The following is a 14,367-nucleotide window of genomic DNA, read 5'->3' as shown; positions in this document are numbered from 1 at the left end:
GCTTCTGTGCCATATGTTTTTTCAGCACCAATAGCGGTAGCGGTTCTAGGTTTGGAACCGTGCAGTTTTGCAATGTCTTTGTCCGATGGAACCTGTTTTTTTTCGGTTCCGAGGGCTTTGGCTTCGAAGAATGGGAGTCGGGCCCTTTGGTGGTCATTTTTTGGTCGGCTTCGATGGTGTTGTCGGTGCCGACGAACCGGTGCTAGCCTTCGACGCCGAGTGCTTTGATGTCGAAGCAGCGGTCAGCGTGGATGAGGAAGAGGACGTCTTCTTTTTCGGTGCCTGTGTATGTTTTTCGGCACTGAGGGAAGGCTGACTGGAGCCCGAGTCACCTAAAGGCTTAGTAGGCTTCTTTACTGGGCCGAAGGCGGGGCATTGGAAACAGTCTCTCGGTGTGCACCTGGGCCCGAAGGTGGTACCGAAGCGTTTTTTGATAGTGTCGCGGGGGGGTTTGGGTCGGGGTCTGTACTCACGGCCCTATGAGCTGGAGTGATGTCCTCGACGTCAGAATCATCTGCTTCGGAGGCGCTGATGAGGCCTTCTTCGACCCAACCTTGCTCTGGAACATCGACGCCTTCTTGGAAGATGTCGTCGGAGATCGAAGATGACGAACGAGCCATTGTTCTTCTAGCTCATCGGTCCGGGATCGTCTTCTTGGAGCGGAAGGAGGGGCAAGCTATACAGTCTCTGGCTTCGTGCTCCGGTGAGAGGCAGAGGTTGCACACCTCATGCAGGTCGGTGTGGGGAAACTTCGACCCACATCGAGGACACTTTTTAAATGACGTCCTTTCCATGAGCCGGGGATGAGGCCCAGGTAGGCTCGAAGGCCTTCGTCGACGACCGGAATCGAAGACTTCGAAGGTGAAGAGTGGCGTGGATTGGGAAAATGCGATCGAAACAATACCGTCGAGAAGGGAAGGATTGCGCGTCGAAAGAGAAAACCGTTAACGGTTCCGAACTGGAGCGCGAGAACACATCAGAGCCCGATGGAGGAAAAAAACAATCTGAGGATGGAGCTGATGCCCATGCACACTATGATCCAAAGGAGGAGTCACCTACCTCGTGACTTCCAAAGACTTTCCAAGACAAAAACAAGTGGACCCAACACCAGATGGCGAGCTATGCATTGTGTGTAATCTGCAGCTCATATGCCTCAAACTCATTTCTTTCCGTAGGTGAAATGTCCTGTGTTGCTGCTGGCTTTCCAGGCAAGGAGACCAGATACAAGGCAATGTTTGAGTGCAATAGGTGAAACTCCTGTCACCAGTGCAAACTGGTCTTACCAGTCTCTTGGCCGATGGGCTCTGAAAACTGAAAGGCGACAAGTGATGCCTCACCTCTCCTGGAGGAAGGCATAAACCTTTAAATAGAAGAAAGCCTCGAATTAACTCTGGCTTCCTAGGAGTTCCATACGCAGCGTCATCTCTCCTATGTAAGGCTCCAGTCCACTTGCAACCAGAGCTCCAGGAACGCTCCACGGCCCAGGATCAGCCATTTTAGACTGAGCTTTGGTAAGCCGCGTAACCAAAGCCCAGATCGACCGACTACAATGGATTGCTGGGACTGTCTTCTGATCAACTGGACCCTTCAAAATAAAAGAGGCGAGGTAAAGAGACTCTAGAAAGGAAAAGCAGAAGCGCCTACTCAAACCTGAGCTGCATGTGTGAGGCCAATGTTCATGTCTCAAGGTAATGCTAAGAACACAGGGCATGGTCATCCTGTGCCCCTCTACCCAAAGGGCCTGAGGACGTGTCTCAAGGTACGGCTGAAACCACAGGGCATTGTCATCCTGCTCCCCAACCCAAAGGAGCTGGGGACGTGTCTCAAGGTATGGCTGAAACCACAGGGCATTGTCATCCTGTACCCCCCTACCCAAAGGGCCTGAGGACGTGTCTCAAGGTACAGCTGAAACCACAGGGCATTGTCATCCTGTACACCACTACCCAAAGGGGCTGGGGACGTGTCTCTAGGAACTGCTAAGAACACAGGGCATTGTCATCCTGTACCCCTCTACCCAAAAGGGCTGGGGACGTGTCAAGGTACGGCTGAAACCACAGGGCATTGTCATCCTGTACCCCCCACCCAAAGGGCCTGAGGACGTGTCTCAAGTAACGGCTGAAACCACAGGGCATTGTCATCCTGTACCCCCCCACCCAAAGGGCCTGGGGACGTGTCTCAAGGTACGGCTGAAACCACAGGGCATTGTCATCCTGCTCCCCCCTACCCAAAGGGCCTGAACACATGTCTCAAGGTACTGCTAAGAACACAGGGCATTGTCATCCTGCTCCCCCCTACCCAAAGGAGCTGGGGACGTGTCTCAAGGTACTGCTAAGAACACAGGGCATTGTCATCCTGTACCCCCCACCCAAAGGGCCTGGGGACGTGTCTCAAGGTACTGCTAAGAACACAGGGCATTGTCATCCTGTACCCCCCTACCCAAAGGGCCTGGGGACATGTCTCAAGGTACTGCTAAGAACACAGGGCATTGTCATCCTGTACACCACTACCCATAGGGCCTGGGGACGAGTCTCAAGGTACGGCTGAAACCACAGGGCATTGTCATCCTGTACACCACTACCCAAAGGGGCTGGGGACGTGTCTCAAGATACTACTAAGAACACAGGGCATTGTCATCCTGTACCCCCCACCCAAAGGGCCTGGGGACATGTCTCAAGGTACTGCTAAGAACACAGGGCATTGTCATCCTGTACCCCTCTACCCAAAGGGCCTGGGGACATGTCTCAAGGTACTGCTAAGAACACAGGGCATTGTCATCCTGTACCCCTCTACCCAAAGGGCCTGGGGACGTGTACCCAGAAACAGCCAACGGACCTGTATGGTTATGGGGCCTGCCAGAAGCAGCTGGTGTCCACTCACTTTTAGTGGGATTGGAGGTAACTTCCTTCTTGTCTGGGAGATCGATGGGCAATAGACTCTCCTCTTCCTTAATCTGCAAAGGCAGCGTGGGATCTGAAGATTCTGGAAAGAGGTTATAAAAATGAATCAAGAGCACAATGGCGTCCACCCCCCCTTGCTCAAATCCTCCAGACGCCATTTCCACGGTCCAATCCTCACTGAATGCAGAGCATGACTCTCCAAGCCAAGGACATCAAAGGCCATCCGAGGCAGGCCAAAACTCTCCAGTCTTATGATATCCACCCCTTACTGCAGGAAATGGGATTACACGTCTCTCATTACAAACCATGGCACTATGCACCTCTCATTACAAGCCATGGCACTACGCATCTCTCATTACGAACCATGGCACTGCATATCTCTCATCACAAGCCACGGCGCTACACATCTCTCATTACGAACCATGGCAGTGCATATCTCTCATTACAAACCATGGCACTAGGCACCTCTCATTACAAGCCATGGCACTACACATCTGTCATTACGAACCATGGCACTACATATCTCTCATTACAAGCCATGGCACTACATATCTCTCATTACAAGCCACGGCACTACATATCCCTCATTAAAACCATTGTTATGAGCCCCAATGTACCCCAATATAGGCTAGGTAGTTACACAACTTTTTACCTACATTCATCCTAGCTTGCGCTGCATAACGGTTCTAGCACTGACCTTTTACCTAGTTATGTGCTGAATAAATTTCGATCAGTTTTCTCCGAAACTGGCCTAATTTATTATGCATGAGGATTGCTAGTATCATATCTTAATCCCCTGCCCAGGACGTAAATAGCAGGATTACCATCTTCTGTATAAGAACTCTGTACAAAAGTCACCGCTAACGTCATCCTTGGACGACAGGTCCACTAGACATAATGGCAAATCATTACATATTTAGGTAGAACCCCTGAGGGTACCTTTTGGGTATAAAAGAACCACATCTTCACTGGGTAAGCAGAGGAGAAGCTTCATGCTGAAACTAGATGCTGAGGTCCCGGCCTGCAGAAGCTCCGGCATGCAGTGGTCTGACATCCCTTGCGGCAAGCCCAACTCGAGACCAGGACGGGGTACTTTATTCTCTCCTATCAGGTAATGGGGTTGGATCTTAACTAGGGGGATTCTTGGCTTTACACCCACATACATGCTAGGTACACTTAGGTAGGGTGTGCATCGTAGAAGTACGCTTGATTACTGCCATGTACCGATATGCCTGCATATATTCACTGTTTTAGCACCTTGGTAGAATTCGACCTTTTATTTACTCTCTCGGTGCTTGTGATCTTATATATCTGTTTCTGTCTAATGGTTGTCGCAGCAAACGTGTTTTATACTAGAACGACGCTGGTTCAAAAATTCTAATTGAAAACCTCGCCATCATTTATTCTGGAGACTAAGTGAGCACGATTTACTGAGTCAAAAAGTACTGTACTGTTCCCACGATCCCTGAAGGATCAAGGGTTGTCATGTCCGATAGTTGCCAGAAATTATTCGCTCCTTGGTAAGGTTAGGGGGCTCATAGTGGCACCGTGAGCTAGCTGGTCTACAGACTAACATATCCTTCGGGGGTGTCTGGAATCAGTCTGGGCACCAATACCTTCTTTTTTGTTGCCTAAACGCGCAGATCCTATGTATTAATTCAAACTACATGGCACTACGCATCTCTCATTACAAACCATGGCACTACGCATCTCTCATTACAAATCATGGTACAATGCATCTCTCATTACTAACCGAGACACTACGCATCTCTCTTTACAAACCGTGGCACTACATATCTCTCGTTACAAATCATGGTACTACGCATCTCTCATTACAAACCGTGGCACTACATATCTCTCATTACAAATCATGGTACTACGCATCTCTCATTACAAACCGTGGCACTACATATCTCTCATTACAAATCATGGCTCTGCGCATCCCTCATTACAAATCATGGTACTAAGCATCTCTCATTACAAACCGTGGCACTACATATCTCTCATTACAAATCATGGCGCTACGCATCTCTTATTACAAACCGTGGCACTACGCATCTCTCATTACAAATCATGGCACTACGCATCTCTCATTACAAATCATGGCACTACGCATATCTCATTACAAACCGTGGCACTACGCATTTCTCATTACAAACCGCGGCACCACATATCTCTCGTTACAAATCATGGATGGAGTAACCTGTCCGCCGATATCTAATCTGGCCTATGGCTCAGACAGACTCCATTTTGCGCACTACTTGCACGTGGACGGATACAGTGGGGCCATACCAATAGATCCCTGTTTTCCCCAGAACACATCGTTCACGGTGCACACATGGTGGACAATATGACTTAACAGCCAATGTCACGAAGGAGCGTGGCAAACCATATTAGCAGACTACAATAAAGGGTTTCGAGAATCTCGCCTAAAATATAACCTTTTGAGGATCCTTCAGCAATGGAACGGGTCACCTGGGAAATTATACACAACTAAACTTTGTATCGAGTCCTGAGGCAGGTGGTGTGGGGCACAAGAGAGTGATATTGTGCATATCTGAGTGATTCCCAGTATCTTGATAGGACTGGCAGCAAGTATATGATTGTCTGAAGGTTCGACGCTGCACGCTCGCTGCCCACCTGGTGCTTCTGCACAATATCTCATCGCAGATGTGCCTACGGTTACACCCCATCTAAAAAAATAGGCAGCTACGGCAATGGGCCTTGCGATGGTGGATGTGATGCGCCACTGGAATCAGACCTGCCAACTCATACAGTGTTTCACGCTATCAGCTCCTTTCACACAGCCCCCGGAGAGGACCCGCTCTCACACAGCAGCAGACTATGTGAGTTGAGGACCCTGTAGAGAGCATTTCCAACTCACATTCTGTGTAAGGCTGAGTTCAGAAGATGTCAATCAAGGTTTTAGTACCTCCTCAGGATATCAGGGTCACCCTATGAAGGCTCAGTTTGTTTTTTTAGGAGGGGTTACAGTGGTTCAGGAGCAGTGACCTGCCCATAGTCCCACCTCGTACCTAAACAGCCACGCCTCTAAAGAACCACTTTCATGACTAGGGAGGCATTGGATTCTAGGCTCCGCCCCCTCCAGGTAACCTCCTCTCACACAGAGTTTTATTTGGAGGTTGGCAGTATGTGGAAACTATTACAATATCGACATTCAACACCTGGTTGGAGAACATGTGCAAAGAGGTGAAAAGGATTATGTTACTTACCCAGTAAGCATCTGTTCTTGGCATGTAGAGCTGTAGATTCACACGCTTTGCATACTCCCGCCATCTAGTGTTGACTCTGGATGTTTGCAAGTTATTTTTGTTCGAAGAAGTCTTTCCCAGTAACGAGATAAGGTGACTCCTCCTTTCGGAGATAGTGCACATGGGAATTGATTACACTGTGAGATTGTGTTACCGCAAGAGGGTGAGAATGGAGTAAGTGAGTGTAGTAAAGAGATGTACATGTGTAGATAATGTAAATAATGAGAACTTCAACAACTACAGGTGTTCAGGAAGGGCGCATGTTATACCATCCACCCTCTCACCTTGGAGTGACCTCTACTGGCCCATGGAGTTGGGCTCGGCCCCAAAACCAAGCCTGGCTGTAAAAAGCTTGGGGATTCGGTTGGACGCTGACCTATCGATGGCGCCTCAGATCGCGTCGGTGGTAGGCAGCTGTACTAATATCATCCGGCAACTGCGGAAGTTATCCCCTATCCTTTCAGAGCCCATGATGCGCTCAATAGTAACTGCCACTATCATTTCCAGAATTGACTATGGGAATGCCCTCTATCTTGGCCTACCGAAAACCCTTACTAATAGGCTTCAGATTCTAATGAATGATGCTGCCCGACTGATTTTTAGACTCCCTAGGAGGTCTAGAGCCACTCCTCTACTACAAAACCTACATTGGCTTCCAATAAAAGAGAGAGTGGAATTCAAGAGTCTGTGTATAGCCCATAAGGTCATCTACGGTAAGGCTCCGGCCTATATCAAGGAGCGCCTACAACTGTACTGCCCGACGAGATCACTCCGGTCCTCGGACCTGCAGTTGTTGACTTGCTCTCGGTACAGGCTAGTGACGAAGGGAGGCAGAGCCTTCTCGGTATTGGTTCCCCAGCTGTGGAACAACTTGCCTGGAGGGCTACGTGAGGAAGGAAACCTCTTAAAATTTCGAAAGAGCCTGAAAACGCTACTGTTCAGGAGAAGCCTGAGCATGGCTTAATCCAATGCGATCTTTTGTTCTGACCTGTTGTGTTATTGTCCTATTCCATCTTTCCGGGCGCTTAGAGGCCTGCAGGTGATTAGGCGCGGTATAAAATTAAAATAACAATAACAATAACAATAACATGTGAATCTACAGCTCTACATGCCAAGAACAGATGCTTACTGGCTAAGTACATAATCCGTTCGAGGCATGTGTGCTGTCAATACACATGCTTTGCATGGACTATATAGCAGTATACTCCCAAAGCGGTGGCTAACCGGTAGATGTTGCCGTTGTCTGGAAAAGTGTTTTTAGCACTAACTCTCCTTAATGAAGTGATAGCAATGAGGAAGGCAACCTTCCATGAAAGGAACTGTGAACAGCAATTGTATAATGGTTCAAGGGTGGACCCGTGAGTCTAGTAAGAACAATGTTAAGATTCCATACCGGTGCCTGATGTATTTTGAGTGGTATTACTCTTTTTAAGCCTTCCATTAAGGATTTAATTACAGAAACTTTGAACAAAGATAAATGTTGTCTGTTTTGCAAATATGCAGCTACTGCTGCAAGGTGCCATCGAACAGCTGCGTAAGCCAGACCGGCTCCGGTAGGTGCAGAAGGCAACAAATAATGTTTTGAACAGAAGCATTTAAAGGATACATTATGTTGTTCTTACAATAGATAACAAATCTTTTCCATTTTGCTGCAGAACAGGCTCTGGTGGTGGGCTTTCTTGCGTCTTTAAGAATAGTCAAACAGTCTGGTGGCAAATGTAAGTATCCAAACTCTGTGACTTCAGGAGCCAAATCGCAAGTTGAGCTGTTTGGGAGTCTGATTCCCCCGTGGTTCTGAGGAAAAAGGCTGGAATTCAGGTGCAGCTTTTGATGTAGAACCACTAATCGTTCTGAAAGTGTGGTGTACCACGGTTGACGGGCCCACGTTGGAGCTAATAAAATCAGTGTGAGTGATGTCTGCCTGAGCTTTCAAACCAGAAGGAGTGGGAGAGGCAGAAAAGCGCAGCCAAATATCCCTGACCAATTGATCCACAGGGCATTGCCTTTGGAGTCAGTGTGCGGGAACTTGAAGGCGAAGTTTGGGTATTTTGCGTTGTTCACTGTGGAAAAAAGATCTATTTGTGGGAATCCCCATTTTTGAAAGTATGGAAGGAGAACTTGGGGAGGAAGTTCCCACTGTGTATTTGCTGCTTAATTCTGCTGAGGAGGTCGGCAATTTGATTGTTGACTCCTAGAAGGTGTTCTGCCAGAAGATGAATTTTGTGATGAATTGCCCAGCTCCAAAGGGTCTTAGAGAGGCGTGAGAGCTGGAGAGAGTGCGTCCTCCCTGTTTTTGTACATTGTGCATCGCTGTCATGATGTCCGTGTGGACTAGGACAACTTTGCCTATGAGATGAGACTGAAGGGCTTTTAGTGCTAGATATACATCTAGATAGTTGATGTGAAGACTTTTGTGCTTGTTGTGCCACAGACCCTGAATTGTGTAACCGTGGAGATGGGCACCACAACCTGTGAGAGATGCGTCTGCTGTTAGCACGATCTGTGGAACAGGGTCGATGAAGGGCCGCCCTTTTGATAGGTCGCTGCAGAGAGCGAGGAGTGCGGCGGTCTACCAACACGACAGAGACTGATTCCACGGACGTGCTGAGCTCTCTTGTAGGGGGCGCATGTGTATTCTTGCATGAGGCACTATTGCAATGCATGACGTCATCATTCCTAGCAGTTGCATGAAAGTTCTGGCTGGTAAAGTTTGGTTGGCTTGCAAATGTAGTAAGAAAGTTTAAATATTTCAAATTCTGGCTGCATTGAGAGAGGCTAGAGCTGTGTGAGTGTTTAGAGTTGCTCCCAGATACGTTTGTATTTGAGAAGGCTGTAGATGAGACTTTTGTGTGTTGACCGTGAAGAGTAATCGGTGGAGTAGGGCTAGCGTGGTCTGAGTGTGATTTAGACACTGCTGGTGTGTGCTGGCTTTGATCTAAGTCATCTAAGTACAGGAAGATGTGAATTTGTTGTCTTGAGATGAACTGCCACTACTGCTAGGCATTTGGGAGCCGTAGTTACTCCGAACGGGAGTACCTTGAACTGATAGGGTTTTCCTGCTATCACAAATCTGAGATGTTTGCGATGTGCTGGGTGAACCAGAATGTGAACGTATGCATCTTTTAAATCTACTGTGGACATAAAATCGCCTTGCTGTAGAAGTGGAAGCACCTGTTGAATCGTAACCATATGGCGGTGTTCTGACAGTATGTACAGGTTTAAGACTCTGAGATCCGAAATTGGTCTTAATGAGCCTTCCTTTTTGGGGATAAGAACATAGAGAGAGTAAACCCATTCACCCTGGTACTGTAATGAAATTGGTTCTGTGGGTCCCTTTTCTAAGAGAGATTGAACTTCTTGTTTGAGTAACTGTAAGTGGTCTGAGGACAGTTTGCGAGTGTGAGGTGGAATGTTTGGAGGATTGGTGGTAAGCTCCAGGCAATACTATGAGAAAGTGCCATCTTTCTTGCATGGTTGCCCCCACTTTTTACTAAATTGCTGAATGTACTTTTACTGAGTGTACCCTGGACTCCTGCCAATCAGGTGCCCAGGGCCTATGTTCCTTCCTTAAAACACACAAACTCCAAATTGGCAAACCCTGGCCACATGTCAGCTCCTGGTAAATGGTACCCTGGGTACCCAGGGCCTTGTGACCAGGGAAGGCCTCTAAGGGCTGCAGCACCCATTGTGCCACCCTTAGAGGCCCTGTACCCTAACACACACACACTGCCTTTGCAGGCTGAGTGGCTGGGTGCAGGACAAAATGAAGAATCGACATGGCACACATCTCTGTGTGCCATGCTCATCACCTACACTGCCAAGGCATATGTCAGTCACCCCTCTGGCTGGGTGCCTTATGCCCATGGTGTGGGCACAAGAGCAGCAGCCCTGTGCCCCTACAGTACCCAGGTCCATTCCCGGGCACTGTAAGTGCAGTGCTGCCATTTAAGAGTACATGGTGCTGAGAGCTCGTCAAACACGAGCTCCACAGCACCATAATGGCAACACTGAAGACTGGGAAGTTTGGTATCAAACTTTTCAGCACATTAAACCCACACTGATGCCAGTGTGGGATTTAATGTACCAAGCACCCCAGAGGGCATCTTAGAGATGCCCCCCTTCCAACTAACCTACAATCCACGTCTGCTCTAAGGCTGCCCAGGCTGCCACACAGCAGCCACGTTGCTGGACCCCTGGGTGGGAGAGCCCCTGCTCTCCCGGGCCTGCAACAATGCACATCCTGGGTGAGGTGATAAATCTCCTCCCCCAGGATGAGCAAAAGGGAAGCTTCAAAGGCATGCCACCTCTAGGAGTTTCCCCAGGCCACTGCAACCCCCCACTCTGGCGGGAAGCTTGGCCGGAAACCCCATACAAGGGACAGGGGATGTGCCAGCCTGCCCACCCCACCCCTCAGGTGGGGGAGGCGAGGTGAAGCACATCTCCGGGCTCTCGCCATCTTGAAGATGGGAGGCCCTACCCTATCAGGATTAGGCTACTGCCCCCCTCCCACAGGAGAGAGGCAGGATAGGGGGTGCACCCACCCCAGGACAGGGACCCATTGGTCCCTGGCCTTCACCTACCTGTAACGCCCCTAAATCTAGTATTTAGGGGCACCCTGAACCTTCCTTCCCCAGATTCCAGATTCCGAAACTACAAGAAGAGCGGGAAGAAAAGAAGACCTGCCCTGCAGCTGCTAAGAAGAGGGAGACACCAACTGCTTTGGCCCCAGCCCTACCGGCCTGTCGACCTCGAACCTGCTCCAGCTCCAAACCCGGCATCTCTTGTGGCCAGCAACCTCAGAAACCCCGGAGGACCTGGCTACCTTTGAACTCTGATCCCCTGGGACTCCCATGAGTAGAGGCTCTACTCAGAACCTACCTTTCACCCCTGGCAGCAGCCCGGAACCGCGATCCCAGCCCACTCTGCACCCGCCAAGCCTGGCCGGTGCCGGAGTGAACTAAACCCACGAGAACGACCCCACGGCGACTGTGACCCCGAGTCCGGCATGCCCCACGGCGACTGTGACCCCGAGTCCGGCACCCAAGGACCCCCCTCGACAATCCTGAAGAAGCCTGCAGCCTCAGAACAGAGTGCCACCCCAACCGCGATCAACAGAGGGTAAGATTTCCCGACACCAAAAGGCACCCCTGCACCCGGCGCCCCACGGCCCTCTGTGTCCAATCCCGGGGTACCTACCTATCCTCCAACTACCCAACTTACCTCTCGAAGTGGTGGTGGCACCTGAAGAGTCCTCGTCCCTGAGCCTGCAGTCTTTTTCCAAACCGGAGATTTCCCATAGAAATCAATTGAGCGCCCGACGGCTCAAAAGCACCCTGCACCCAGCCGCCCAAGTGGCCCTGGCAGTGAAAACTCTACTCTAACCTACTTCCCCACTTGCCCTGAGTAAGTGATTAGGAGCCCAGCTCCCACAGCCGCGTGGCTTGCCAGACAGCAGCCACCAACCAAGGCCCCCCCTATCCCTCATAGGATAACATTGGGCCTAACTCTCTCTGCACCCGGCCGTCCTGAAACCGCTGAGGGTGAACTAACTGTACCTACCTGACACTGGGGGACCCCTGAGTCTAGTACTTACCCTTAAATCGCTTACTTCATTTTCCTCATAGGGTAACATTGACTGGCTTTTTCTTGGAAATTCTTCTAAGTGTGGACTTTTCAAAACTCAAAATATTCACCAAAAATCAGCCGAGTACCAAAACACGAATTTACTCACCTGCTCTTAGGTGAGCTCCCAGTGCTGGATCTTGGTGCCCAGCACTGACTCTGAAAAGTACCCACAACTATACGTACCTTTAACTCCTTTTTCTTCCATAGGAAACCATTGACTGTTTTTCTGTGAAATTTCAAGTGTTGATTTCTGCAATTTCTAAATATTCCTTAAAAATCGTATAATATCTGAAAACGTAATTACTTACCTGTTTTGGATAAAGGTCCCAGTACTGAGTCCAGACACCCAGTACTGGATTACAAAAGTAACGATAACCTACTGTACCTGTAACCTACATTTCCTTCCATAGGGAATCATTGATTGTTTGCTCTGAAATATTTTCTAAGTGCTCACTTTTGAAATAGCTAAATATTAGTTAAAAATCACTACAGTACCAAAGTCGACTTTCAACAACTGATTCTGAGAACTGACCCAGGACTGGATCTAGGATCCAGGCCTGGAATTACAAAAGTAATCTAAAAAGTAATCTGTTGCATATAATTAGAATTTATCATTGAGCTCAATGTATTGTGTTTAGAAATAGAGTTGCCTACTGCAACTATTTGTAACTGTTTACTAAAAAGTCTATTGCATATACAAAAGTATTTATATAAAGCATCTCATTCTGAGAAAGTATATTTTAATACCTATTGTTGGTTCTAAAATAAAACAAGCATATATTTTTTATATACAAACCATTGGCCTAGAGTTCAGTTATTGAGTGTGTGAGACCATTTGCTGACTGAGTGTGTACAACAAATGCTTTACACTGTCCTCTGATACTGCCTTACTGCTCGACCAAGCTACCACTTTAGAGAGTAAGGTTCTATCTAACTTTAACCTCTGTTAAACCCTTGGGGTCTGTGGACTCTGTACACCCTGTACCTATTAAGGAACAGTATATACAGAGCCACTTTCTCACAAATACCCATGTAGGATAAGATCGAGTACCCATTTGTCGGAGGTTATTGATTCCCAAATGGGGAGAAACTGCTGATGCCTTTCCCCCGACAGGAGTTAAATGATTGGGGAGAAGTGTGGGCACGTCAATGCTTGTTGTGAGAGGGGGCGTTACGCGGTGTGGCACCTTTAACTCTACCTTTGGAATTGTTTCCTCTATACCTTTCTCTATAAAAACCTCTAGAGGGAGAGGACTGGGTGTTGCCGCTATAAGAGGAGGCAGTAGGGTCTGATGTGGTTTTAGACCCTGCTCTGTAAAAGGAGCAGCGAAAGGAGACCCTATTTGATGGGGGCTGGAGCTCTCCCATGGACTTTGCCACTTCAGTGTCTTTTTCATTTTTCTAAAGACTTATTGACTTGGGGACCAAACAGGTGTTGTTTATCATTCGGGGTGTTTAAAAAGGAACATTGAACTTCAGGTTTGAACCCCGAATCCTAAGCCATGCATGCCTCTTAAGGAGAAAGCTGGTACTGATTTCTCTATCCGCGGTGTCAGCAGCATCTAGAGCGCATCTGATTGAAGAGTTAGAAATCAGTTTCTCCTCTTGAACTAACTCTTGTGCCTTGGCTTTGTGTTCATCCGGGAGGTATTGGAGCAGTTGCTCCATCTCGTCCCAGTGTGCTCTGTCGTACCTAGCTATTAGGCCATGTGTATGTGCGATGCGCCAGTGGTTAGCGGCTTGAGCAGCCCCTCTCTTCCCCGAGGCATCTATAAGCTTAGATTGCTTGTCTGGGGGAAGGTGCATCACCAGAGGTTAGCAAATTAGCTCTTTTGCGAGTATTGGACACTACTAGGGAGTCGAGAGGTAATTGTCCTTTGATAAACACAGGATCAGATGGACAAGGTTTATATTTTTCATCAACTCTGGGACTTAAAATACGTGCTCGCACCGGGTCTTTGAAGATGTCATCTGCATGCCTCATCATACCCTTCAGCATAGGGAGTGTGTGACTTGACCTGTGTGTGGACACGAGAGTTTCACATAAAAAGTCTTCCTCTAAGGACTCTTCATGTGAGTCCACTCCATGGAACTCAGCTGCTCTAGCAATAGGTTCTTGATAAGCCACATTATCGTCTGGTGGGGATGGCTTTGCAGGGTAAAGGTCTGGGCCAGTATATATAGGAGAGTCAAGGTGTAATCATTCCATGGGTCTACAGGAAAATGAGTGTCTTCTTCCTCAATATCATCCCATTGAGTATGCGGAGATCCTTGAGGTGTTATGTGTAAAGGATCTGTAATTGGTAAATGTGGAGAAGATGGTGGAGGTTGATGGGACTGTGAGACTGGTTAAGCAGGGCTGGTAGCCATGTCCTTTTTCTTCTTCAGAGGAATCTTATATGCAGGGTCCTCTGAAAGAAGTTTACGTTCAGCTTGTGTTTTAGCAGAAATATGTCCCATATCAGGACTGATCTAAATCTTCTTCTGTTTAGGATCCAATTAGGCTATAAGAAGATCTAAAATTGGTTTGGGAGGCTCGGAGATGCTGTCCTTCGATTTCGGAGCCGAGATAG

The 14,367-nt window shown here is 48.3% G+C and overlaps 1 protein-coding gene across 3 annotated transcripts in view; it reads right to left on the bottom strand.

Annotated features, from left to right (window-relative positions):
- The window catches only part of LOC146822550 (uncharacterized), a 96,484-nt gene that overhangs the window by 31,041 nt on the left and 51,076 nt on the right, over positions 1-14,367 (bottom strand). For 2 of the 3 annotated variants that reach the window (XM_085613668.1, XM_085613670.1), the window contains exon 5: positions 2,878-2,979. The exons of the other annotated variant lie outside the window; for it this stretch is intronic. In XM_085613668.1, coding sequence (XP_085469794.1) covers positions 2,878-2,979 — 102 coding nt within the window. The remainder of the gene's footprint in view (positions 1-2,877; positions 2,980-14,367) is intronic. 3 annotated transcript variants of the gene reach the window in all.

This window comes from Triturus cristatus, chromosome 6 (genome assembly GCF_964204655.1).
Source record: "Triturus cristatus chromosome 6, aTriCri1.1, whole genome shotgun sequence".
Classification (NCBI taxonomy): domain Eukaryota; kingdom Metazoa; phylum Chordata; class Amphibia; order Caudata; family Salamandridae; genus Triturus; species Triturus cristatus.
The sequence above is the reverse complement of the archived record's forward strand: the minus strand, read 5'-3'. Positions and strand labels throughout refer to the sequence as shown.